We start from the raw sequence: 27,750 nt of genomic DNA, 5'->3' as shown, positions 1-27,750 counted from the left end.
TTGGGCACAGAAAAGGAGAAATTCCTGCAGCATGTGCAGGAGAACTTAATGGAACAGTATATTTCCACTCTTACCAGAGAGAAGGCTGTGCTAGATCTGGCCCCAGGAAATGAGGCAGGCCAGATGAAGAATGTCAGAGTAGGGGAGCAGTTGGGAAGCAGCAATCATAATGTATGATTCAATATTAAATTGTAAAAGATTAAAAAATAAATAACGGAATAAGATCCCAGACTGGAAAAGGGCAAACTTTAGGGGTCTAAAAGTTGAACTGGCGCAGGTAGTTTGGAAATGCATTTTGGTGGATAAAACTGGATGAAAAATGGGAGACTTTAAAAGGAGAGATGAATACAGTGTAAATATAGATGATCTGGAGGAGGGAACCGAGTGTAGGGTGTCGAAATTTGCTGATGACACCAAGATTGGGGGAAAGGCAAATTGTGCGGAGGGTGTGGAGAGTCTGCAGAAGGATCTAGATAGGCTGGGCGAATGGGCCAGGAAATGGCAAATGGAATTTAATGTTGGCAAGTTTGAGGTGGTCCACTTTGGTAGGAAGAATAGTAGGAAGGACTATTACTTACGTGGCGAAAAACTGCAGCAGGCGACGGTGCAGAGGGACCTCGGGGTCCTTGTGCATGAGTCGCAAAAACCCAGCCTGCAGGTGCAGCAGGTGGTCAGGAAGGCGAATGGGATGCTGGCCTTCATAGCGAAGGGGATTGAATATAAAAGTAGGGAGGTCTTGCTGCAGCTGTATAGGGCATTGGTGAGGCCGCAGCTGGAGTACTGTGTGCAGTTTTGGGCGCCGCACTTACGCAAGGATATTTTGGCCCTGGAGGGAGTGCAGAGGAGGTTTACTAGGCTGATGCCGGAGTTGAGGGGGTTGAGCTATGAGGAGAGGCTGAATAAACTAGGCTTGTACTCGTTAGAGTTTAGAAGAATGAGGGGAGATCTCATTGAGACGTATAAGATGATGAATGGGATGGATAGGATAGAGGTGGAGAGACTCTTCCCCCTCAAAAAAGACAGTAGGACTAGGGGGCACAGCCTCAAGATAAAGGGGGGGCGGTTTATAACGGAGTTGAGGAGGAACTTCTTCACTCAAAGGGTGGTGAATCTCTGGAATTCTCTGCCCGTTGAAGTGGTGGAGGCTGCCTCGCTAAATATTTTTAAGAAGCGGGTTGATGGGTTTTTGATAAGAGAGGGGATTAAGGGTTATGGGGAGAGGGCGGGAAAGTGGAACTGAGCCACGACAGATCAGCCATGATCTTATTGAATGGCGGGGCAGGCTCGAAGGGCCAGATGGCCTACTCCTGCTCCTATTTCTTATGTTCTTATGTTCTTATACCCATGAGAAATAAATACAGGGTATCCAAATCTCAAGCACCCTGTATAACTAAGCACATTGATGAGAAAATAAGGAAATAAAAAGAGGCATATGATGCATGCCAGAGTAATATTGGAAATAGAAATCAGGAACAGTATCTCAAATACAGGAAAGAAACTAAGGCTGGAATAAGTAAGACCAAGAGAAAACATGACGAAAGGATGGCACACTGCGCTAAAACAAATGGTAAAATGTTCTTCAAACACATTAATGGTAAAAGATTAGTGTAGGATGGAGTGAGGCCCATAAAGGACAAACAGGTTACACTGCTCACTGAAGAGGTAGTAAATGAGTACTTTGTTACTGTCTTTATCAAGTTAGAAGATGGTGATAATGGCCTCGTCGAAAATGTGGGTGTTGAGCAACTGGGCTGTATACTGATAAATAAAAAGATGCAGAAATGTCTAACAGTATTCCAGGTAGAGAAGTCACGAAGCCCAGTGGGATGCATCCTGGATTCCTGACAGAGGTAAAGAGGCAAATTGCAGAGCCATCAACAGACATTTCCAGGCCTCTCTGAACGCAAGATTAGTCCTCGGGACTGGAGGATTGCAAATGTGATGCTGTTGTTTAAGAAAGGGGCAAAGGATAACCCAGGAAACTACAGACCTGTCAGCTTGACACCTATAGTGGAAAAACTGATGGAGGCCATAACACAGGATCAGATAAACATACACTTAGAAAAAGATAAGTTAATTCTAAACAGTCAACATGGCTTTGTCAAGAGCAGGTTATGTCTGACAATTAATTGCTTTCTGTGACATGGTGACACAGGCAGTGGCTGAGGGTAGTGCTGTGGATGTTGTGTATTTGGACTTTGAGAAAGCTTTTGATACTGTACCACATGGCAGATTGGTTAACAAATTATAAATGTTTGTGATTGAGGGGTTCTTGGTAGCATGGATTAGAAGTTGGCTAAGAGATAGCAAACACGGGGTAGAGATAGATCGGTATTTTTCAGACTAGGGATTAGTAGAAAGTGTTGTTCCCCAGGAATTGGTGTAGGGCCGCTTGCTTTTTCTAATTTGTATAAACGATTTAGAGTTGGGTGTTGAGGGCAAAATCTCTGAATTTGCAGATTTCAGCTAGGGAGAATAGTGAGTTGTAAGGATGACGTTGATTGACTTCAGAGGGACAGTGATCAGTTGGCCACATGGGCAGATTAATTTCAGTAGAGCGAAATGTGAGGTAATGTGTTTTGGTAGAAGAAACATGGGGAGATAATAGAGGCCCAATGGTACAACTTTGAGGGGAGTACAGGAGCAGAGGGACGTTGTCTTTTCTGCCAACGTTTGATTCCAACTCATTTAACGCTGATGCTTTCGTATGGAGGTAGGAGAAATAGCTAAGAACATAAGAAATAGGAGCAGGAATAGGCCATCTAGCCCTTCGAGCCTGCCCCGCCATTCAATAAGATCATGGCTGAGCTGAAGTGGATCGGTTCCACTTTCCTGCTTTCTCCCCATAACCCTTAATTCCCTTGTCTGTCAAAAACCTATCTACCCGTGACTTAAATATATTTAGTGAGGTAGCCTCTACCACTTCAATGGGCAGAGAATTCCAGAGATTCACCACCCTTTGAGTGAAGAAGTTCCTCCTCAACTCTGTTCTAAACTGCCCCCCGCCCCCTTTATCTTGAGGCTGTGCCCTCTAGCCCTGCTATCCTTTCTGAGCGGGAAGAATCTCTCTACCTCTACCCTATCCATTCCCTTCATTATCTTATACGTCTCTATAAGATCCCCCCTCATCCTTCTAAACTCCAACGAGTACAGACCCAGTCTATTTAGTCTCTCTTCATAGTCCAACCCCCTCATCTCCGGTATCAGCCTAGTGAACCTCCTCTGCACTCCCTCCAAGGCCAAAATATCCTTGCGCAAGTGCGGCGACCAAAACTGCACACAGTACTCCAGCTGCGGCCTTACCAGTGCCCTGTACGGTTGCAGCAAGACCTCCCTGCTTTTAATATTCTATCCCCCTCGCTATAAAGGCCAGCATCCCATTTGCCGCCTTGATCACCTGCTGCACCTGCAGACTGGGTTTTTGCGACTCATGCACAAGGACCCCCAGGTCCCTCTGCACCGTAGCATGCTGCAGCTTTTCGCCCTTTAAATAATAATCCCTCCTACTATTATTTCTGCCAAAGTGGATAACCTCACATTTGCTAACATTGTACTCCATCTGCCAGGTCCTCGCCCACTCGCTCAGCCTATCCAGATCCCTCTGCAGACTTTCCACACCCTCCGCACAATTTGCATTTCCACTCTGTGTCATCAGTAAATTTCGACACCCTACACTTAGTCCCCTTCTCCAGATCATCTATATAAATGGTAAATAGCTGAGGCCCCAGCACCGATCCCCATGGCACTCCGCTAGTCACCAACCGCCAATCAGAATAGCACCCATTGATACCAACTCTCTGCCTCCTATTAGACAACCAACCCCCTATCCACGCTAACACCTTACCCCCAACTCCATGTCCCCTATCCTTCTGAAGCAACCTTTTGTGAGGCACCTTATCAAACGCCTTTTGAAAATCGAGAAACACCACATCCACCAGTTCCCCTCTGTCTACAGCAAAGGTATTAAATGAATGCTTGACATCTGTCTTAAGGAAGGGAAGAGGATGTTATGGAGACAGAGAGGAGATAACTAGTGCACTTGAGGAATTTACAATTGAGAAGGAGATGTTGGGCTATCTTTTAAGGTACCAGATGGGTTGAGATGCATTCAATGATACTGAGGGAGGTGAGAGGAGAAATTGGAGAGGCACTGGTAATAATCTTCCTTTAGATACAAAGATGCTGTTGGGTGACTGGAGAATTGGGAATCTTACATTCTTGTTCAAAGAGGAATGCAAGGGTAATACCAGCAACTACAGACCCAGTCAGTTTGATGTCACTGGCAGGGAATCTCCTAGAAACTTCAGTTTGGGACAAAATCAGTTGCCACTTAAGACAAGTGCAAAATAATTAAAGAAATTCAACATGGATTTATTAAGGGAAAATCATGTTTAACTAGCTGGAGTTTTTATACGGAGGAAAACAGAAAGTTGGTCAGGACAATGCTGTGGATGTGGTGTATATGGATTTTCAAAAGGCATTTGGTTCAGTTCCACATAACAGACTAATGAGTAGATTTCTAGCTCATGAAATAAAAGGGAAAGCAGGCACTTGGATAAGAAATTGGCTAAGTGACCGGGAACAGAGAATAGTGATAAATAGATGTTTTTTCAAATTGGAGGAAGGCTTGTAGTCAAGTTCCCTAAGAGTCCGTGTTAGCAAACTTGCTTTCCCTGATGTATTATTAATAACCTAGATTGTTGTGTGCAGGGCACGATTTCAATTGTGGATGATATAAAGGTTGAACGCATTGTCAGTAGTGCTAAAGATAGTCTCGAACTTCAAAAGCACAGAAATATTGATGGGTTGAGAAGAAAAGTGGCAAATCATTTTAGCTCTGTTCACTGATATTTATATTCTCCTCTTTGCTTTTCGGTTCACCCTGAAAACTAGAAATGATCTTTCGTTTTACTTTCTGCATTTCTTCTACTGTTGTACAACCATCTTTCCATTAGTTCAGTATTATTAACATGTAACAATCTGCCTGATGGCTTGAATTCTTTGTAAGACTTCTAAAGCTCACATAAAACCTCAAAGAAATATTTGCAATGTGGGTTCATTTTAGCTTATTTGTTGCTTGGAAAATATTTCTGGAACAGGTTACCACTAAACATTCTAGGTAGAAGGTTATACCGCAACTGAAGAGACTTAAGGAAGGAAGGGAATGGGTGACCACCAGGCAGTTCAATGGATGTAAGCAGGTAGTTCAGGAGTACCCTGGGATTTTGCTTGCAAATCAATATTCCATTTTCATGGCTTATGAGGGTGCTGGTTCCTCCAGGGAGTGCAGGCAGAGTCGAGCTTGTGGCACCACAAGCAACCTATCTGTACAGGTGGTGGCAGGGGGAGAGAGATTGGAAGGCAGGGCAATAGTAATAGGGGATTCTATAATCAGGGGTACAGACAGGCAATACTGTGGCCATCAATGTGATTCCAGGATGATCTGTTGCCTGGGATGTCACTGAACGGCAATTGGCATTCTGAATAGGGAGGGTGATAAAGCAGAGGTCATGGTACATGTTGGTACCAATGACATAGATGGAAAGAGGGATGAGGTCTTGCATCAGGCAGCAGACCGTAAAGCAAGATCTCTTGGATTATGATCTCAGAATTACTCCCAGTGCCGTGTGTGTGAGAGCGCAGAAATAGGAGGATATTATAGGTGAATGTGTGGCTTAAGAGTTGGTGCAGGAGGGATGGTTTTAGATTTGTGAATCACTGGTATCGTTTCTGGGGAGGTGGGACCTGTACAAACAAGATGGTCTACATTTGAACCAGAACGGGAGGAACAACTTTGGGACGTTTTCCTAGTGCTGTTGGGAGGAGTTCAGACTAATTTGGCAGAGGGAGGGGACACAGACTGATAGCAGAATAAGGGCACAGAATCATACAGCAAAACAAACAGGTCAGAGGGAGTGCAGCTGTAAGTTTCAAGAGAATAAGGCCAGGCTGGATGGCCTCTACCTAAAAGTAGCCATGATGTGGAGATGGACTGGGGTAAACGCAGGAAGAAGCCTCACAACACCAGGTCAAAGTCCAACAGGTTTATTTGGTAGCACAAGCTACTAGCTTTCGGAGCGCTGCCCCTTCGTCAGGTGAGTAGCATCAGTGAGCCACTTGCCTGATGAAGGGGAGCGCTCTGAAAGCTAGTGGCTTTTGCTACCAAATAAACCTGTTGGACTTTAACCTGATGTTGTGAGACTTCTTACTGTCTGTACTTTAAAGTCAGGACTATTGCAGGCAAAGTGGATGAGTTGAGGGCAATGATTAACGCTTGGAAGTGTGACATAGTAGCCATCACAGAGACATGGTTGAAGGAAGGACAAATTGGTAACTCAACATTCCAGGATATAAAATCTTCAGGGAAGACGGGAGGAGGTGAAAGAGGAGGTGGCATTGTACTAGTTCAGGAGTCAGTAACTGCAGTAAGGAGGGATGATATCTTGGAGGGGGCATAAAATGAAGTTTTGTGATTAGTTTAGGAATAAAAAAAGGAGCAGCCACATTGTTAGGATTTTATTATAAACCCCTAGATAGTCAGAGCAATATTGAGGAGCAAATATGTGCTTAGTTTGTGGAGGTGTGTAAAAACAATAACAATAGCGTTATTAGGTGATTTCAACTTTCCCAACATTAACTGGGATATACATTGTATTAAGGGCTCAGATGGGGTAGATTTCTTGAAATGTGTACAGGAAAACTTTTTAAATCAATATGTGGAAGGTCTAACAAGGGAAGCAGCTGAACCTGATCCTGGGGAATGAAACTGGACAGGTGGTTGAGTTGGTGGTGGGGGAGCATTTTAGTGATAGCAATCACAACATAGTACAATTTATGCTTGTTATACCCAAAGAAATAGACAAGCTGAAAAAAGGTTTTGGACTGGGGAGGAGTGGATTTTAGTAAAATAAGACAGGATCTGGCCAAGGTAGAAAGCAAAAAGCTACTAATGGGAAAATTTACAGAAAAACTGGGGGGAGGGGCAGAGAAGTAAGAAAATCCCAAGATATTCTCTAAGTATCAAAGTGGGAAGAAGATAACCAGGGAAACAGTAGGGCACATTAGGAGCCAAGGAGACAATCTGTGGGTGAAGCCAGAGGATATTGATAGAGTGTTGAATGAATATTTCACATTCGCCTTCATCCATTTCATCCATGAGGATAATGATATGAATTCAGGGGGAGAGATGAAGTTCTTGAGCAAATTGACATGGGGAAGGATAAGGTATTGGAGGTGTTGGCAGTGTTAAAAGTCGATTCATCTCCGGGTCCAGATGAATTGTGCTCTACACTACTGTGGAAGGCAAGGGAGAAGATTGCAGCAGCGCTCACCCCCATCTGGGGTAGGCTGGTGGGGGGGGATGCCTAACAAATTTTTTGAGGAGGTGACCAGATGTGTAGACGAAGGTAGTGCAGTCGATGTAATTTATGTGGATTTCAGCAAAGCCTTTGACAAGATCTCATATGGGAGACTTGTAAAGAAGATAAATTCACATGGGATACAGGTCATTTGATAAAGTGAATTCAAAATAGGCTCAGTTGTTGGAGATAGAGGATGATGACAGAAGGCTGCTTTAGTTACTGGAAGCCAGTGGTGTACCACAGGGATCTGTATTGGACCCCCTATTATTCATTATTTATATAAATGACTGATGACTGTGTGGGGTTAGGTTTAGTAAGTTTGCGGATGACACAAAGATTGGATGGGTGGTCAATAGTGAGGGCTACAAGACGATATATAGATGGAATGGTCAAATGGACAGATAAATGCCAGATGGAATTTAACTCTGAAAAGTGTGGGGTGATTCAGATTGGAAGGGGTAATTTCTCAAAAAAGTACTCGATGAATGGTAGGATGTTAGGAAGTTGTGTGGAACAAAGGGACGTTGGCATGTTTGTCCACAGATCTCTAAAGGTGGAAAGACATGTTGGAATGGTGGTGAAAAAGGCATATGGGACACTTTGTCATTTGAGGCATAGATTACAAAAGCAGGGAAGTCGTGTGAAGTTGTATCGAACTTTGGTGAGGCCACAACTGAAGTACTGTGTGCAGTTCTGGTTGCCACGTTGTTGGAACAATGTGATTGCACTGGAGGAGGTGCAGAGCTGATTCACTAGGGTGCTGCCAGGGATGTAAAATTTAAGTTATGAAGAGAGATTGCGTAAGCTTGGGTTGTTTTTGTTGGAGTAGAGAAGACTGAGGGGGTGACCTGATCAAGGTGTACAAGATTGAGGGTCATGGGCAGAGTGGATAAGGAACTTTTGATCGCCTTACTTGAAGGATCAGTCACGAGGGGACATAGTTTCAAGGTGACAGGCAGGAGGTTTAGGGGGAATGTGAGGAAAAGAGTTGTGATAGTCTGGAATGCACTACCCAGGAGGGTGGTAGATGTGGGTGGCCTCACATCCTTTAGAAACTATCTGGGTGAACACTTGACACATCATAACATTCAGGACTATGAGCAAGTGCTGGCGGATGTGATGAGGTGGGAGTTCAGATGTTTCTAATGTTTTAGTGCAGACTCAATAGGTCAAAGGGCCTCTTCTGCACTGTATTGTTCTGTGATTCTATAAATCAAGTTCAATGCAGGGAAGAGTGCAGTGATTAATTTTGACAGGAAGAATATAAAGAGAAAAACATCTAAAGGAGGTATAGGAACAAATGGACCTCAGTTTTTATTTACACAAGTCATTGAAGATAGCAGGGCATGTTGTGAGAGCAGTTAATAAAGCATATATAGTGCCTTAGGCTTTATTAATAGGGGCGTTGAGTTTCAGAATAGGGAGTTTATGTTGAATTCGTATAAGTCATGAGCTCGGCCTCATCTAGAGTACAGCATTCAATTTTGGGTGCTGTACTTGAAGGATGCGAAGGCATTTAAGAGAGTAGAGGGGAGATTCACAAAAATGATTGCAGGGAAAGACAACTGTGGTTACGAGAATAGTTTGGAGAGGATTTGGTCTGCTTCCCTTGAAGAAAAGATCTCTGAGAGGAGACTTGTTAGAGGTTGTTCAAGATCCTGAAGGGTATGGACAGGGCAAGTAGTGAGAAACTGTTCCCGCTCAAGAGTACATAAAGAACCAGAGGGCACTGATTCAAACTAATGGGCAATATGAATAAAAGTGATGCAAGGATTTTTTTTCTTACCAAGAGGATAGTTGGCGTCTGAAGTGAATTTCCTGACAGGGTTGTAGAGGCAATTTCGATTGAGGTATTCAAATTGGAATGGTGCATTTGTTTCTATACCACCTCTTACAGAGCCAGTGCCAACTTGTTAGGCCAAATGACCTTCTGCACTAAATATTCTGTGGCCTTAAAATGTTAGCTGCAGTATTCTTTTTCCTTGAGTATTATGAGATTAAATACTTGAAAATAACCTTGCAAGAGTTAAGGGAAAAAAAAGCTTTGCCTCGAAAATTTACATTTCTAGGCTTGTGAAGAGTTACTCAAAGATACGCTTGCTTGTAAAATTGAGGGTAAAGGTAATTTCCTGTTTGAAAACTGCAGGTTGTTTCTTGCTCCTGCCTGATACTTAGTACTTTGTGATTTATTTGCTTATTAAGGAACGAGATAATGTTACAAATTTTGCAGAGGTCTTTTCTTCAAAGGTCAGTATTTTCCATCTCTTCCCCAAAAACCTTGGCGGTATTGAGAACGGAATTGTGCAACATTGATTAAGAAAGTCTCATGGATTTGGTTTGTATTGTTTGGATGCTGTGGATACCAGACAAACCGCGTTTCCTGGTTTGATTAAAACATGGGGTACTTTGTGCTGTTAACATGACTCTTAGATCAGTTGGAGTATGCAGCTGGCACCAAGCCTTTTGGCACAGCATGTGTGGCAGGATTCCTTCATAACTTGTATCCATTGCCCTTACAAAAAACATTATCAGCAGTGAGCAGATGTTGCTGGAATATCCAGCATAATGTGTCAGAAAAGCTTAAATAAAGTAAATTTCCATAAGCATTGCAATGAACTTTTCAACTTTGGTTTGTTCAGTGAAATTCCTGACCGTAATCATGTAAACAATGCATTACAGTTAGAATGATAAAAATGAAAGGACAAATTAAAGCCCTATATTGCTGCCACAGATCACTATATAATTTGAACTTTGGTTTATTTGACGTGTTACGTACTTAACATCAACAAAATTACTGTTGTGCACTACGTTTCTTTTGCCTGAGGCTTTTCATTCTCCGTTTTCTCCAAATGATTTGACCCTTACAACACTGCAGACTACACATTTTATTCTGGCACAACTTGGAGATGTTTGAACTGTCTAGAAATGTGTACTGGCGTTCAGTTGGCTGATAAACATATGGCAGTTTTCAATTAACCAAACCAGTTTCTATGATGTAAATCACAGTTCTAAAGTGCGCAATGGATTTACAGTCGACAAATAAAACGCAAGTGTTGAGTGTAGTCACTAGCTTTTCTTTCAGTTAGAAAATTTTAAAAGTGTTCTTCAAATTGTAAATTATAGGAATATGAGTAGAGAGCATTGAAATCTGAAAGTTTTTGAAACTTTGTCAACATTTCAATAGAGCAACCTTTTTGTATCGGTGCTGGTGATCTTTTGTACAGTAGATGATTGTTCTTGCATTGAGCTGAGGTAAATTGCTCACTCAAACGACGAGAAATATATTAGGGTCGACCATAAATCAACATAGATTAAGCCTATTGGAGTTCAGAAGGATGTTTCAGTATAGGAGAGGGTGGAGGGATATAAAAAGATGTGCTGAAATGGCAAACAATTAGTATAGATAAAATTTTTGTTTTGGCTGAAATTAGTCCAATTCCTAATAACTCTTGCAAATGCTCTTCTCCTCTTCTGCGTACCTATATTCCTGAGTTTGTAAGAATGAAAGACAATCTAATTGATCAAATACGGAATTCTAAAGAGGCTTGAGGGGGTAATTTGTGAGGGGTTGTTTCAACTGGCTGGGAAAGCTAGATCACAGGCACAGTCTCAGGACAAGGGGCTGATCATTTTGGACTGTGGTAGGAGAAATCCCTTTGCTCAAAGGATTGTGTGTCTTTGGAATTTCTTCCTCCAGAGGGTTGTTGAATATATTTAAGGCTGAGATGGACTGACTTTTGGTCTCTTAGGGAATCAAGGAATTTGGGAGTGGATGGGAAGATGGAGTTGTGACAGAATATCAGCCACGATTGTATTAAATGCTGGGGCAGGCTCCGTCTGAAAGTGCAAATTAATCCTCAAGTGCAGTCAGTGTTACTTAGGCAAACATGGAAGCAAGTTTACACATGCTGAGATCCTATACAAAGAGCAATCAGATGAATGATAAATTTGTTTTTAATGGTGTTGATTGAGGAAAGAGCATTTGCCTGGAATCTGACAGAATTCCTGGCTTCTCTCCCACGTATGCCATGAGTTCTTTAACAAAAGTCACTCAGCTTTAATAATTAATTTGAAACTCACTAGCTCTGCATTCACTCTACTGCAATATCAGTTCTGAGTGGGATTTTGATCCACGACCTTAGAGCTGGAGATGAGAAAGGTGACACTTTGTGTGAAACAATGATTTAGGTATATCATGTGTAGGCAGAATACTACTTGTCCAGTACAATTATGCATTGTTGGCCAAAGATTTTTGGTCTGTTTTCCTTAATTATTGATGTACCTCACCAGAAGTGTGCTTATCCAGTTTTCTTTTAATTTACAGGTTGTACAAAGCACTTCATCAGTGTTTTTAAAAGTTTGGAGGGAGCAAGACAAAACATTTGGGCAAATTTGTTGCTTAAACGTACCTTGGTTAAATGTGTCTCATTTTTAATTACCAATTGCCAATTCTAGAAATAATGCTGAAACCCAGTGAAGAAGGAATGCCTGATTTGGTTCATGTGATGCGTACACTCTCAATGGGAAACATCCCTAATCTACCCCCAGGAGGAGGCCTTGCAAGCAAGTGAGTATTCAATATCTTGCAACCATAACGACCATCTTTTGCAAACGTAGTGTCTTTATGATTGTGTTTTTCAGCTCTGTAACAGGTAACGGCATAAAAAGTTCTTGGACAAAACATTTCTATGCTCTTATACAATTATTTTCTTGATCACCCAAATTCAAACGTAACTTCTTCCCAATCATTTTACAAATCACTTAACACATTTGAACTAACACTATGGTAAGCAAAGAAGTTGCTAGAATACTAGATGAAATAAAAACACGTTAAGGTCCAAGGAAGGCTGGCGGTACTTGAAGTAGGTAAGTCACCAGTTCAACTGGAACGTATCCTAGAATTCTGATAGAAGTAAGCATCGAAATTGTGGAGGTGATGACCATCATTTTACATTGTCCTTACATAGAAGGATGGTGCCAAGAGACTGGAGGATTGGAAACACTATTCCTTGTTCAAAAAATGGAGTAATGATAAACCTAGCAATTAAAAGCCAATCTAACATTTGTTGTATAGAAACCTTTAGAAACAAAATATAATTCAGGACAAAATTAACATCAACTTGGAGATATGTGGATGAATGAAAGAGAGCAACCACTGATTTCTTATGGGTAAATTGTTTTTGATTAACTCGATGGAGCCTTTTGTAGCAGTAACATTTGTGCACAAGCCTAGTTTTCTCTCTTATACTCCCTTTAAAATTGTACCATTTAGCATGCATTGTCTCCCCTAATTCTTCCTACTAAAATGAACTCTCTCACACTTTTTGCAATTAATTTTATCTGTCATATGTGTACCCGATTAATATTGTGTATATGGATTTTAAAAAGGCATTTGAAAAAGTACAATGTAATTATACTTGTTAATAAAATTAAAATCAAGGGGACAGGAGCAACGTGCATGCAAAGTTAGCTGAGGGAAACAAAGTTGTGGTGAACAGCTGGAGATAAGTTTACAAGTTTCAGAACTAGGACTACTGTTTTTGCTATACATTAATGACTTGGATTTAGGGGTACAGGAACAATCTTAAAATTTGTAAATAACATAGAACTTGGAAATATAGTAAATATAGAGGACATCGGTTGGGAGATCAGGTGCACACATGACAGATAAAATTAATTGCAGGAAGTGTGAGAGTTCATTTTAGTCGGAAGAATTAGGGGAGACAATGCATGCTAAAAGGTACAATTTTAAAGGGAGTGTAAGAAGAGAGAAAACTGGGCTTGTGCACAAATGTTTAATACTGGCATGAATAGAATAACAAAGCAATTAAAAAAGCTTATGGGATCTAGGGTTTTTTAAATAGAGGATTAAAGTACAAATGCCAGGAAATTCTGCTAAATGTTTATAAAACACTTGTTCAGCCCCACTGAAGCATTTTATCCAGTTCTTGGTACCTTGGTTTAGGAAGGATCTGAAAGCTTCAGAGAGGAAACAAAAGAGATTCACTATAGCCCTGCATTCTTGTAATCAGTAGAGTTATGTGGATATAACTGATTCAAAGTGATTGACAGAAGAGCCAGAGACAATGTGAGGGAAAATGTTTTTATACAATGAGTGTATAGGTTTTGGAATAGTCTGCTTCATAGGATGGTGGGTAAAGATTCAAAAGTAGCCTTCAAAAAGGACAATTCGATAAATTTCTGAAAGAGGAAAAATTGCAGAGATATGGGGAGTGGGACAAGTTGTATTGCTTTCTGAAAGAGCTGACACAGACAAGAGTAAATGGCTTCCTTCTGTGTTGTACTAGTCTATGGTTCTTCAAGTGAAAGAAACTCCAAAAGAAATAGCTGTGATTATTGTTGTTCACCCATCTAACAGTATACCTCTAAAATAGCAAAATCGCAGTCAACAATTTAGGAAAAAATGTTCAACCTCATTGATGTTTTCTTCTATGCACAATCAGACTTAACTTTCTGCATCTCATGCATGCTTCATTGACTGCTAAAAGTTTTAAATTTGTAATATTGGAATTATATTAAATATGTTATCAACTATGTCCTACAGAATGTTGACACATGACTGCCACATTAATTACAAGTATTAGGTACAGGGAAAGAAAAGCTTTTTAAAGAACTTACTGAGCATTGCAGTTGATTAACCATCAAAAATAGGTTTTGCTATCAAACTATTGAGATCAACTTTAGGTACTTCAATTTGCTGGAGGAGTATTTCTTGATGACTGATACAGGTTGGTGCTTATTTAGTTATCTCAGTGGTGATTGCCTGACTGTTTCTTGTTTGTAATTAAATAGATTCATAACATTTGACAGGCGAAGAAGACTAGTCATTCTTTTACTGTTCAGTAGTTTAAATGGAAACAATATTTTAAAATTTTATATTTTAAAATCATTTTTTTGAGTAGCCTCCATCTGTACTGAAGTACAGCGGAAATAATTTTTAACAGTAATTTCTTTTGAAGGTGATATTGAAATTTGCAAAAGAATTTTAACATTGTCAGTCCAGTTGTCTAACTAGGTCAAATATGAGGCCTGAATAGGGTCCTAACTGGACATCTTTTTTCGAATGGGCCATGCAAAAATACACTATAGAATCAAGAACAAAATTAAGTTTAATAACTTAGGCATTCAGCCCCCAAATCATGTCTCTTACTTTGCTAGTTTTTGCGTCAATTAGCCACAAACGTGACCCTGACCCAGTATAGAATGAAGAACAAAATGAATGCTTACATGCAGTATCATGTACCTGTCATTTCATGTGCCTCAAGTGGTTGCATTGACTCTTGAACCTACACGACACAGTTCAGCCTACTGGACCAAACCTTAGTTACAACATGGTACCAATCGCACTGTTGTCACCCCTTTGCCATTATCAGTGTTGACTAAAAGTACTGAACTGCAGCCTTCTCTATTACTAACAGGTATGCAGCACGTACAATCACCAATAGAAACCATATCTTGCATGATTTTAGAATGAAATAAAGCAAAATACCAGAGGGGAATAGAAAGACAGTAGGACCGCCCAAGATTCATAAAGGAGAGATAAGCAGATAGAAACAGACATGTTGCATTAGGCAAGAGACTGAAGCCAGTCATCAGCTTGCCTCCAAAAACTGGAAATGTCTGAAATCTGGCTTGGACTTCAGTCCTGAGATTGCAAATTTTATGACAGTCTACCTGAACCTACATTTTTAATACAGCTGAAGGGATGATGTGTATATTCTTAGTTAATACTTGCTTTCATCTGTCATTGGCTTATAATCTCCGAATTGTAAGCTTTTTTGGAAATCAGTTAATTTTTTTGGTTAGCTTCAGCACAAACGCCACCCAAAGGCAAGGTGGCAGAAATACAAAATCCTGGGTGAGGTACTTCCCTGGAATGTTCAACCACACACACACACACACACACACACACACACACACACACATATATATACCCCCCCCTTGTGTCCCGCAGCAGTACCATACAGGATAATGGGCCTTCTCCACAGTGGGGAGGGAGTGCTCCATGAATTCAAGCCCAAACCACTTTTGGAAGCCTGATCAATGGTTAAAAACTTCAGCACTTACAATTAGCACAACCTCAGCAGTGAAGTTCATCCGAAGTATGGATACTGTAGCAATAAAGGGGAAAAACAGCAGGCATCTTGTCCATAAACCGCAGTGAGACACGTGATCAATTAATCTGTTTGTGATATTTATTTCAGAATAAATATTGACCAGGACTACTTTGCTGTTTGAATTGAGTAACACTGTGAAATCTTCCATGCGATTTAAGAGGACGTGTCAGCTGAAAGGCAGTACCTCCAACACAGCAGCACATGAGTGCTACACTAAAATGTCAGTCTGGGTAAATGTGCTCAACTCTGGAATGGGACAGAATCCAGAAGCTTTTGATTCATGGTTAAGGGTGACTTTGAATCTATTGAACCAAGTCTGACACCTTAGTACAGAGCAGCTGTAATGTAATTGGTTGGACAGGCCCAAGGGACTAGAATTGCTCACTCCTATGTAATTATCTGCATTGTGCAGTCTGTTCAGTCATGAATGAAACAACCCATTAAATATTTCAACTGTCTGAATTATTTTTCTTGAATGATATTCCTTGACTATGGGACAAAATAAAATGCTGTTTTGGAAGAATACCTTAAGCAGGTACAAAAAATAATTTTAAAGATCTACCTGGTTTTGGTTGACAAGTTTCTATAAAACTTCAGGTTTCTTGGCTTATTAATTTCATGACCTGGATTTTGCAGTCACTGGTGAAGTGGTGCTTAGCACTGACCTCAAAGAAACCTGACCAGGAAGATTTACTCAATGCAGTGGCATGGATTTCATTTTTGTATCATTTTGGTGTCTGCTGTCGGGTTTCTTAGGTGCTCTGTAACAGTGATGTCAATAAGCAAGCTAGATATTTAAGAATTCCTAAATCAGGAAGTAATGGGCTAGTTTTATCATATACTTTTCATAATTTTACAGTAAGCAAAATGAAAATGAGAACATACAAATCCCTTTATTGCAACAGCAACTGTACTTCAGAATAACTTTACCGTGGGACATGCTCAGGTTGTGATAATTACTATATAAATGAAAACTCTGAAGCTAGCCATCAAAATTTAAACAAAAAAAATTAACTAGCTTCCAAAAAGGGTAGAAGCTGAAATGTCAAACTTCTTGGCAAAAATTGCCTTTTATTATGATAGCCTATGGAATCTTTTTCATGGAATGGAGAGATTTGACAAATATACAATTTGTTTTTCCAGAGAGGTGATTCAACAGTGTAACATTGTATGCAGCTAGAACCCAGCTCATTCAACAAAGTGTAGCTTTTTCGAGGGTTTTATAGCCAGAATAATAGTATAAAAAGTGCAAATTCATGCTGATCAAGTGACTTCTTGATGATTTCCATCTGAAAGGATTTCAGCAATAGCACAACCTGTGGAGGAGTGAGGAATCAGTGACAGCAATTTTGGTTTTTCATGTTTAAAAACATTTGTGCGTGCCAGAGTTGCTGTCAATTTCAGTGAATCATGATGGCGAAGTTTGACAGTTTCGCAGTCACTGCAGCTGGAAAAGTTGGGCCCATGGATCACGAGAATACATTTCGGATCCAAGGTATGGTGGTACTTGGAGCTCTTATATCCAAGTTTAGCTACATTCCATCGAAGGTAATAGTGTTGCACTTCATCCAGTATTGCTTTATCTTTACACAAGTTATCGAAGGAACGTTTGTCAGTTTGTATTTCTCTCATCCCTGTAGGCGTGGTGTGATCGAAGCTGTTTATAGTCGACTGAATCCACACAGGGATGATGATGGGGTGAGCTTAATTTTCTTATACACATACTATCCTTCTACTGAACAGATTTAAAAAATCATTCTTCATTGTAATATACGTGTAATGCTCATAATGATATACTTGTTTTCATTTATGTAAATCTACTAAATCAAAAGGTTTCTTAGTAGCGTGCCATTTGATAATCTTTTAATTATTCTGGCAATCTTTTTGTCATTAAAAAAACTTTAAATAATTTCTGTCCATCTTTTAGTGCTTTGTTCTAGATTTTTAAACAAATACTTAATGCACTTGTAATTTGCAGAGTTGGATTGTCTGATGGCACAACTTTACCCCTTACGTAGCAATTTCTAGCTCCAAAAGGCTATTCGTTCCACCAGGCCTATGCTGTGCAATTTACTAACAATGGATGTAAAGCTTGCATTTTTGAGTATAAGACATTATTTTGAAATGTATTTGTATAAGTATGCATGAAACAATTAGTTCAACTGTATCTCAGTAAAAATATTGAAAGTAACACTTTCAAAAATTCAAGGAAAATATAAGGCAAGATATAACGCAAAATAGTTTTTTAAACTTTCATTTTTTGTTGAATTATGCTCACCAAGATTAATGCTACTGAGGAATGGAACTTATTGCCATTTCTGGCTCCCACTGTATACAATATAAATTATTGGAGTAAACACACCACAGGTTGGATAGAGAGCAAAACTCAATGCGTTCTGTTCCTACAAAATTCAACTGAAAGTAAAATGCTACCTTCTGCGTTTATTGCTGATTTATTTCATTTCCCACACTATTATGAATTAGATTGCTGATTATTGCTCTTTCAAGAATTGAGATGAGACTACTTAAACTTTCACTTCCATTGTGTTGAAGGCAAGGTCTGTTAACCTCCTCCAATGTTTAGGCTGCTTGATTTAATTGTACCAGAGATTTGTTTACCTTCTGATATTGCAACCAATTCTATCAAGTTACATATAAAGCCCTATATTATTAGACAAAATGGAATTAGTTTGAGCACTGAAGCTACCTTGCAGCTGAATTTGATTGTATAAATTAGTTGAATTTTAGTTCATTTGATGTGCCATAGACATGCATACCCAGAATTTGCTGGAGTTAGCATTTTAGCCATTTGATCAGAACCAGAAAGCAACCGACATCTCTTCTATAGGAAAAGTAGCAAAGAGGTGTTGATCGAGGCATAGTTATATGACAAATGTCAGAGTGGCTTCAAAGAAACCACAGTGGATGTGTGAAGATGACCCAGAATAGATGATCATCTGGTAGGAGCATCATTAAACTGGACAGTACGCAACAGGAATATCTCATGGAGAATTTCATGAGTTGATTTTTTCCCCTCGCCTTTCAGCTCCAATTAATTTTGCTTTGCAAATTGCTGTGAATGCAATTTAATAACTTTATGGGAGTTCAGTTGAAGAATATCTTAGACCTTGATGAACGAAGGGACCCATTCTCTGTCTCTTTAACCAATGAATTTTAAGGATTTGAGTAGTAGCAAAGCTCCAAAATGAAAGTATAGACATCCTTTAAATAGTCAGAAGTTTATTAAAATGTCACCAAATTTCTTGTAGGAAGATGCATAATTCTTTTTTTTTTGCCTATAGATCATGACACCTGCCTCCTGCCCAGGATTCAAACGATTTAATTCATAAAAATCAGGAAACAAAGGCAGCTGCTGCTTACACAGGGAAGCTGTATATTTTATAGTTACATTGAATCAAATCTGATTTGGTGATCTTAATCTCTGCTAGGCAGAAATATTTCTTGCTTTGTCGGCCAGTTACTAGTTTGTCTGTTGTCTATCAGAGACATTTGTATCCAGTAAAGCACTTTCCTATATCCTTTCTCCTTTAAATTTTATAATTTAGTTGTATTCCCTAAAGCATCTTCTCTGAAGGATTTACTTTTATAATTTCCCAAGTACGGGAAATTTCACAAGTTAACAACAACATGATCCATGAACTTGTTATTATTTAGGCAACAAATTCTGGTTCATAATCATCTTATCCTTGGGAAGATAGAAAAAATCTTTTTCAGTTCGCTGTTGAATTATATTTGCTATACTCATTCATTGCCTGGGAAATGGTAGCAGTTAACGTACTTCAGAACCAGCTGTCAAGTACAAGTAGAAGTCCATTAAGATCCCCAGTTATAGAAAGTAGATGTGGCATGGACAGAAAATAATTTGTAGAAATTTGCTTTAAAGAATAACATTTAGATGGCACATTTAAATTATGTCTAATTTTTTGATTTGGCTTCACAAAAATTTAGAATGACCTTTTCTAATCTTTGATTAAATACAAGTTCCATGTGAATGGGAAGTCTTTGTTCAGTTTTTAGAAAGTGCAGTTCCTCACCTAAAACCATTTGAAATTTAGAACAGAATGCACAGAACTGACCATGTTACTCAGAAGCTGTTGCAAGAACTGGGGATTCTATAAAGAGACATAGTAAATGTTCTTCTGAAGTTAGTGTCCATATATATTGTTATGATTTGAATAAATTTATTGTATATGTGTATTGGATGTGATTTGGCAATGCTTAATGCTAACATTAGTGACACAAGTGGAAAACTCTTGTGATTCCATTCCTGACATTCATCAATTTGATGGGCATAAGAATTCAGCAGAAAATGTAAACTTTATATAACAAAATGTCCAGTAGGTCTGTTCAGGTATTGTTTTCCCATGAATTGCATTTGTCAGTGTTGTCCAATAGAGATTGCTAGCTAACTTATGTGTTGCTATGGTGACATTATTTCAGCGACATGATTAGAAAACACCTTGCTTTAATTTAATAAATGTTCTTTGTGTATGTGTACTTAAGCATCTATACCAGTCAATCATCAAGAAAATTCACACTATTTTCAACTTAATCATTTCACCAGTAAATGCACAAGAGGTTGCATAGCCATGTAAATATGAGTAATGAGATCACAAGCCTACCAGCACAATGTTGTCTTGTCATTTTTTTTCATTTTCCAATCAGATGTGCAATTAGTCTTGGCTGGATTCCCAATTAAGTCACTGGCTTGTGGCTCATATATTGGACAACAATGGCTTATGTTAATTGACCACATATTTCAAAAGATTTATTGAACAAAAAAGTAAATGTAAAACTTTCATAGGACCTTAGTACTATTTCAGAGATGAAGAGAAAAAAAAGAAAATTGGTATTGTTGTAATATTATCTACTTTTCTGTAATAGTGCACACCATTACAGAAATTTGAAATAGGAATAATGAAATAATACTCCCCATCTGAGCTTTACTTCTAGTAAATGGATCTAAATAGTTATGAACTAGATCAAATGTATTTATTATACAGCTTAAAATATTTTCCCAGAATGCTATAACCCTAAGCCTTTATATATCGAAAGGTTACATTTTCAATTTTAAAACAAAACTTGATTGTTTATCGTCCTTGCTTTATTAAGTTACTGATGTCTCACTTCATGCAAGTCTTTCAGTAGTATTATGTAGATGTTGAATGTAGATTTTTCAGGCCAGCGTCAGCTTTGCAGACCTGTGGCGTAGCTACATTTGGCTCAAAGTATTGCCTTAATCTGCTTTCGAAATAGACCTTTACTCATGATTATCCATTCATTGCAGATTTAACATTCTATTAGAGTAATTATTAAGTTTCATGATACAAATGACTGAAGTTCACAAATTATTATCAACAAGCAGTAGAACTTAATGGGAACTACATTAATCCTATTTATAAAACTGAAGTAAATACTAATCTTAAGGATTTAGTATTGGAGAAGGAATCCTTGTTTTTTATTAAAAAACAAAATTGCAGTATTTAAGAATAAAACTTCGGGGAAAAACGGCACATAATGTAATTTCTAAAAGACCTAGGTTCCAAATGACATGCGTCAAAATAATATGGTGAAATTTATAATCAATACTTTACAGATATTCAATCTAAAAGCCAAATTCACAACCCATACCAAATTTGATGGAGAAATGCAATTATACAATACAATACATTGGTGCAGTTCTTTACAAGTTTTATTGAAAGTAAATGTAAAATAGACTAAAAGCTGTGAATTCTATTTTTATTCACTCAGGATGTCTTCCGTCGAAATAGATAAAATCTAAGTAAAAATGCATTTTAAGAGAGGCGGAATCTAAAAGGGTTGTGGCTGGGAAAAATGCTGGGTTATGGTAATTTTCATTTTGAGTTTGTTTTTAGTCTGAATACTGCTAGAACTATTAGTCTGAATACCGTTGAAAACAGATTGTTGCTGAAAAGGTTTTCAACACTGATAAACAGGTTTTAAAAATACTTCAATAAATCATTTCATAAATTAATATGCAATCAGTCTGATTGTGTCATAGTCCTTTCTAATATTGGTTAATATCTTTTGGAGGTTATTCAGTTATTAAGAGGTACTACAATACAAAACTTGAAAACTGAATTACTATTTATTCTATTGCACTTCGAACCTTAACATTAATTAGCTCGCCTTCTTGTTGCCTAGGTTTGGCTTCAAAGGAAGTCATAAATATGATTATGATGCATATTTACGAACAAGAGCTCTTTTTGATTATTAATTTTGTATGTATTTGATAGTCCAAAACATTATCATAGGCTGTTTACTCACACTGGGGTATTGAATCTTGAAAAGGACCCTACTGGAGCAGATGAAGGGGGAACAAGACCGGGCAAATTGCTCGAGACACTCAGACAATTGAGAATTAATCATAGGGGGAACTACCGTCACCTAATGGAGGAGATGCTGGCTAATTACAGGCTAGCTCAGATCCAGGGGGAAGCAAGTACCACCGAACAAGCTGTTTCCACTGCAGTTTTGCCTGCTAGAGAATCAGAGACCAGGTTGCAGGCTGATGAGGAGACTCGTCCTGAGGATGTAAATTGAACTGATTGAAGATGTAGTTAAAAAAAAAAATCTTATGAGCTCATGATTCCAGCATTGTGTATCAACTATGTTTAAATTTATTACATTGCATGTGTTTGTGATCTATATTGCATGTTTTTTTATGAGAAGTATTTTGTGCTTGTGGCTTAGATTTTTGTTGTCAGATCACTGTAACAGCCCAAGCAGTGACAAGTCAATTTTCAAGACCTGTTTGTAGCACATTGATTTTGTTTGTAAGAATGTAAATATAGTAAATGCATGACTGAGAACAGATGCTTATGACATTGATAAATCCATCATGCTTTAGTGGAAATGTCAGTTATGTGTGAAAAATTCCAATGGGTATGTTCTTGCTTTGTTGCAGTATTCAGCCAGAGAGGGGATTGACTGTTTTAATGTGTAATAAAGCTTTATAGTATGTCTGGACCATTGTTTAACTTGCTCATTACATGTTAAAATGGATATTATTTCTTCATCACAATAAATATGTAAAGCAAAACGTGAAGCCAGATAGTTGTGTTTTACGTTTAGTAAGTGGCTTGTCTGGGGAATGCATTTCTTTTGTTTGCATTGAAAGAGTAAACTGCAGAAAATGACTATGAACTTGTGCATTTCTATGCATTCCAGTTACAATTTTAAGCACCATTTTATACATGCTTATGATTCTAACGCAACCATTATATGTATGTCGCTATTTCCACAGCTTGTTTTAAAGTAATCAAAGTCATCAGATTATTTAGAAACTAACCTAGACTACATGCACAGCTATGTATTGTTCGAGACTGCACAGACCCTACCCGCCAATGTACATATTACAACAAGCAATTATTTTGACTAATTTCCAAAAGAACACTACAAATATTTGGCCAGCTAATAGGTTGGTTATTTTAAATAAAGGGTTGTTAAGTGTTTTTAGAGTTTACATACCATAATTTGTTTTGATAAGGTGTATGAAAGCACGAGTAATGTTTGCGAGAAATTGGGTGTTAATGCAGAACTGCGCATTTTTTAAAAACTTGAACATACTCTGATGTATATTGATTAGTGGTAGAATGACTTGAAAATGTAATAGGTTCTTTTTCTCAGATATGTGTACACTGTAAATTCTGAATTCTGGCAAAGAAGATTTAGTTTTAAAAAAAAGGCCCTAAAACTTGAGCCTGCACTTATCAACAATATTCAACCCTGAGTTTTAAGTACTGTGTACAAATAATAGTATCTTTCTATGACTTCAATATTCCACAGAAATTGCATAAAGGGTGAACCCCAATGGGGACTGTGCAGATCAAGACATCATATTGCCAGCATGTGCTGTCAGCAGGCAAATCATCAAACACTCAGTTAAAGAGCTTGAACACAATGAAAGGCTATTTATTGAAAATTTTAATTCTCCCCATGTTTTTGAAGACTGAGTCTAGAATTCAGTTGTGTTGTAAATCAGTATAATTCTGTGCTGCTACTGTGTGTAAAATCTTGGATTGCAATGTATAAATTTTATCAAAATAGTATTAACTCTCAATTTTTTAAAAAGACTAATAATTGGATAAATATTTCATGTTTTCTACTTGCTACCTCAGAATTTTTTCTTTTCTGGCAAATATTTTAATATGTTTTAGCTATATAGGTGAAAAGACATCCAGGATTGATAATCTAGGTCAGTTCTTCAGGTTATACAGTTCTAGATTAATTTTACATTTTTAAGTGTCATTGTATTTTCTTCCCAGAACCAACACGATTACATTGAAAGACTATTTTGTACAATCAAATCTATATTTTATATGTATTTGTACATTGTAACATTTGAGATGTTACAAAAGAGAAGTGTATTACAATATTTGTCTTGTTGCTAATGATCACTTTTCTATGTTGAGTCATTTTTGAAGTTTAGCCTTCAGGATATTTTTCTCTAATTCGTTCCTTAAAAATTAATCTAACATATCCTGCTGGGTAGGTGTTAACTGCTGTGTATACAAATATAAGACATCTTTTATCCCTTTGTGCTTACCTGTTCCAATTTCCTTAAGTAATGTAAAACTTCTTTTCATGTCTTTCCTTTTGTTTTTGAAATACTTAACAGGGTAAGGGATCTACAAAACTTCTGTACACATAATAGAGATTGCAAGTGTAATAGTATTATTTTGTTTCTCACAGGGTTCCGCAGATCTTGAAGACCCCTGGTAGTTAAATAGGCTAGAATCGCTAAGAATTTCCTGGTTTGAAATATGGAAGAAACCTTCGTTCACACACCTTTTATTTACTACAAGGGAAATTAAAAATCCAAAGGATCTTCTTTTAAAGTCATTTTGTCAGAAGGGCAGGAGGAACTTAATTGTTAGAATTATACTCCATTTGTTCTTTTTTTTGCATATTCTAATATTGCCACTCTTGCGCATCTTCCTGTAAAACAGTATTTTGTTGACTGCCTCATACTTACTGATTGCATCTGTACCCAACTTGTTGCCTGAAAGAATGGTGATTCTGTTAGCAGGTGTAATAAAGTACCTGAGGTGCATGGATTTCTAGTTTCATTTGGAAGATGCACTAAGTACTGTTAATTTAAATCTAACTCACCGGACAAGAGCATGTACAAATTGCTGTATAAGGCATTACTTGATTGCAAGGTTCAAGGTTGAGAGCTTCTGCACCTATCTCAGGCCCAGAGGGAACATGCAGTGAGCAGAATGCTGTAGAAATTTATTTTGTGTAATTCTTCACTTCAATTTCTGCTGTACTACCAAATACTCAGTTTTCTCTGCTGTCAGATATGCAGTATATGTTGTCTACTGCTTGCTTGAAGATAACATTGCATTTGGCAATAAATATAGCAAATGTATGGTAAAGTTCCCTTATGATTTTAAAGCATGTGTAGATTATAAGCTCTTGCTAAGCGGAACCTTTGGACAAAAATGAATAGATTAATTTATGCTTCTATGTCAGTTGTCATTTGCTTCAGACATCCCACTCATTATTGCAGAAGTTGAAAATATCGCTATAAAATTTGCCTTTCTCACACAATATTGTAAATTGTGATTTTGTTCTACATGTGGTTTTCTATTGGTATCATTGATTTGCAACAGAAATAAAGAGAGACAGCCTTGTGTAAACTGGGATATAGTTTTGCAAGAGAATTGTTTGCATTAACAATTTCAAAACTAGAGATCACATAGATTTATAAATGCAATTTAAAATATTCTATTGTGAATTTAAGCTTTACAAAATATGTTTCTTAATTTTGTTCAGTGATTTTTTTTTCTTTCATTCATTGTGGAATGGGCATGGTACAGAGTGGCTGTCTTTTAAGGTACTTGAAGATTCTTAGTTTGATTTGTACTTCTGCAATACCATGATTTTACTGAGTAAGTTTGAGTTGTGCATGTACTAAAGTTCAGTTTAAGCTAATGGTTGAGGGAAAAGGGATTTGAGCAGCATTGAGGGCAGAAAAAGCAATGAATGTATCCACTTGTACACAATACACATGCTATGAATGCCTTGTAAGATTTAAATGATGCAACTTGTCTGTTAATAGTGTATTGTTGAGAATGTTCATTGCCCTTATACATGATTGAAACATACTAATGAGTGCTGAATGAATTTGTATAAAATTGAATTCATTTGTATTTCTCTAACTTTGTTTTTTCCCCCTCATTTAAGTTCTATGCTGGAAAGCTGTCTGTTACCATACGCCCTTGAACACTGGTACTTACACCCAGCTTCCCCAATCATTTGGTTCATTGTGTAGGTATGAATCTTGGCCTAGAGAGTATGATTATTGCCAGTGTTTTTATTTATTCACTAGATTTTAGCTACAACAATGAAAATGTCCTGAAGAAGATGATGTTAACAGGTGTTTTGACCCTTTGTTGAGATTATGGGGTTGTTTTAGGGTAGGGGATGAAGAGTGCACAAGTGGTGTCTTATTGTCCACAGATTGTCCACTCTGGTCCTTCCCTGTACTGACTATAGTATATTCCCTGTATTATATTTGTGATGTTTCATACAATACAGTGATCATAACCACCTTGTTATCTTCAATAAAGGATTGCTAAATGCATTGTGACTTTGTATTTACAGTTTGTATTATGTATGTACTGCCCAAGAATAAACCCTATTGATATTTTGTACTCTTATCTACAATAGAGAAAAGGCTGGTTCTTGTAACAATCTTGAGAGCCATTTTTTGCATTATTATGTGACTAGTGAATATGTAATTGCTACAGGTTTTTAAAAAGTTTGAATGGAATTTTAAAGTTTGCAGTCTAAAGGGATTTTGAATTGTGTTAGATAATGGGACTCAATATATCTCGAGGTTAAATATACTGCAAGCGTTTATTTTTAAAAGTGGAATCATGTTTATTGTGTTACCTATTTCCATAGGAAATATTCAGTAATTTTGTTTGATTTATATCATGTTCCAGTAGTATTCTGAAATAATGTAATTGATAACACGTTATAATCTACTTCAGAACTGTATGTGTAAATATCTGATATTACATTTAAAATATTCTCTCCTTAGAACTGAAGGTCCAGTTGGCCATTCAGATTGACTGTGTATTGAGTATGTGATATGTGTTCATCCTTATAAATACTGAGCACTTTTTAAGTGCTTAAACAGCACTTATAGTTAGACATTCACTTTAAATAATTATCTTTTGAGTTCTGTAATTCTGGGATATACTTCCCATTTACAAAACAATTGAAAATTATAAGTAACATGTTACTATTTGGTAAATAAAAATATATGGCTTCAACTTTGTTATATAACTTCCAAATGCATTCTTCAGGAAAAAAAAATCTTGCGTTAAGTAAGATAGTAATGCTTGAAACAGAAACGTAAAATATTGGAAGTACAAAGCAAACCAGTCAGCCATCTATAAAGAGATCCTTGTGACATTTTGAAAGTATACCCTTACTTGATAGGTTATCGGGGATAGACAGAATGTGGAGTTGAAGTCACAGTAAGATCAGCCATGTTCTTATTGAATGGTGGAGTCTGCTCAAGGGGCTGAATGACCTACTCTTCCTAATTTCTATGTTGATTTGTTTGTACAAGCAATGCTTGATGTTTTGCCATTGTTGTTTTAAGGTAAACATAATTCCCTATATCTGTTGATCAAAGCTGTAACTTTGAAAATTGTTTACAGAATTTTGGCTAGAATCATGGTGGGTCAAGGTTGCATAAAAATCCTGAAGTATTACAAAGTTTACAAGCATTGTCTTGTTTTTCTTGAATAATTGTACAATATAAGTATCCGTTAACAGTTAATATGTAGTTTTATCAGAATTTGCCAACCATGTAATTTTAGGTCTTTTATTGTTAATTGCTGAGTGGCATTTTGTAGCATTTGATTGACTTAATTCTTGTTATTGTATGTATGCCTCCCTTGTTCATCTGTAACTGTAAATGTGGATAGAAATTGATCAAAACCTCTGAACATAAGTTTTTGATATCTTAACTGTTTTAATAACTGCAAATGGGCAATGATCTGTAGTTTTTCATAATGAAAGTAACTGGTAACTGCATTCATAGTCTGCCCTGTAGATCTGCTAGGTTTGGAATCTACAGTGCCTCTTTGACGTAAGGAGGTTAGATTGGCATCTTTCTTTTCTAGTATGGCTGAGCTTCCCTAAAGAAGTCGTGAACGTAAGAATCAGAAAATTAGCATTTA

General features: G+C 37.7%; 1 protein-coding gene across 4 annotated transcripts in view; it reads left to right on the top strand.

Moving 5' to 3' along the window:
• ppm1ba (protein phosphatase, Mg2+/Mn2+ dependent, 1Ba) overlaps window positions 1-26,211 on the top strand; it is a 129,915-nt gene extending 103,704 nt beyond the window's left edge. For 2 of the 4 annotated variants that reach the window (XM_080200643.1, XM_080200644.1), the window contains exons 4-6: window positions 11,817-11,928; window positions 17,140-17,197; window positions 21,833-22,589. In XM_080200643.1, the coding sequence (XP_080056769.1) occupies window positions 11,817-11,928; window positions 17,140-17,197; window positions 21,833-22,084 (422 nt within the window). In that variant the 3' untranslated portion in view covers window positions 22,085-22,589. Of the gene's footprint in view, window positions 1-11,816; window positions 11,929-17,139; window positions 17,198-18,801; window positions 22,590-24,235 lie in introns of those variants that run through there. The other 2 variants (XM_080200646.1, XM_080200645.1) reach the window with 2 other exon arrangements.
• Window positions 26,212-27,750: the final 1,539 nt, after the last annotated feature.

This window comes from Carcharhinus amblyrhynchos, chromosome 12, assembly GCF_965287045.1.
Source record: "Carcharhinus amblyrhynchos chromosome 12, sCarAmb.v2.hapA, whole genome shotgun sequence".
NCBI classification, from domain to species: domain Eukaryota; kingdom Metazoa; phylum Chordata; class Chondrichthyes; order Carcharhiniformes; family Carcharhinidae; genus Carcharhinus; species Carcharhinus amblyrhynchos.
The sequence above is the reverse complement of the archived record's forward strand: the minus strand, read 5'-3'. Positions and strand labels throughout refer to the sequence as shown.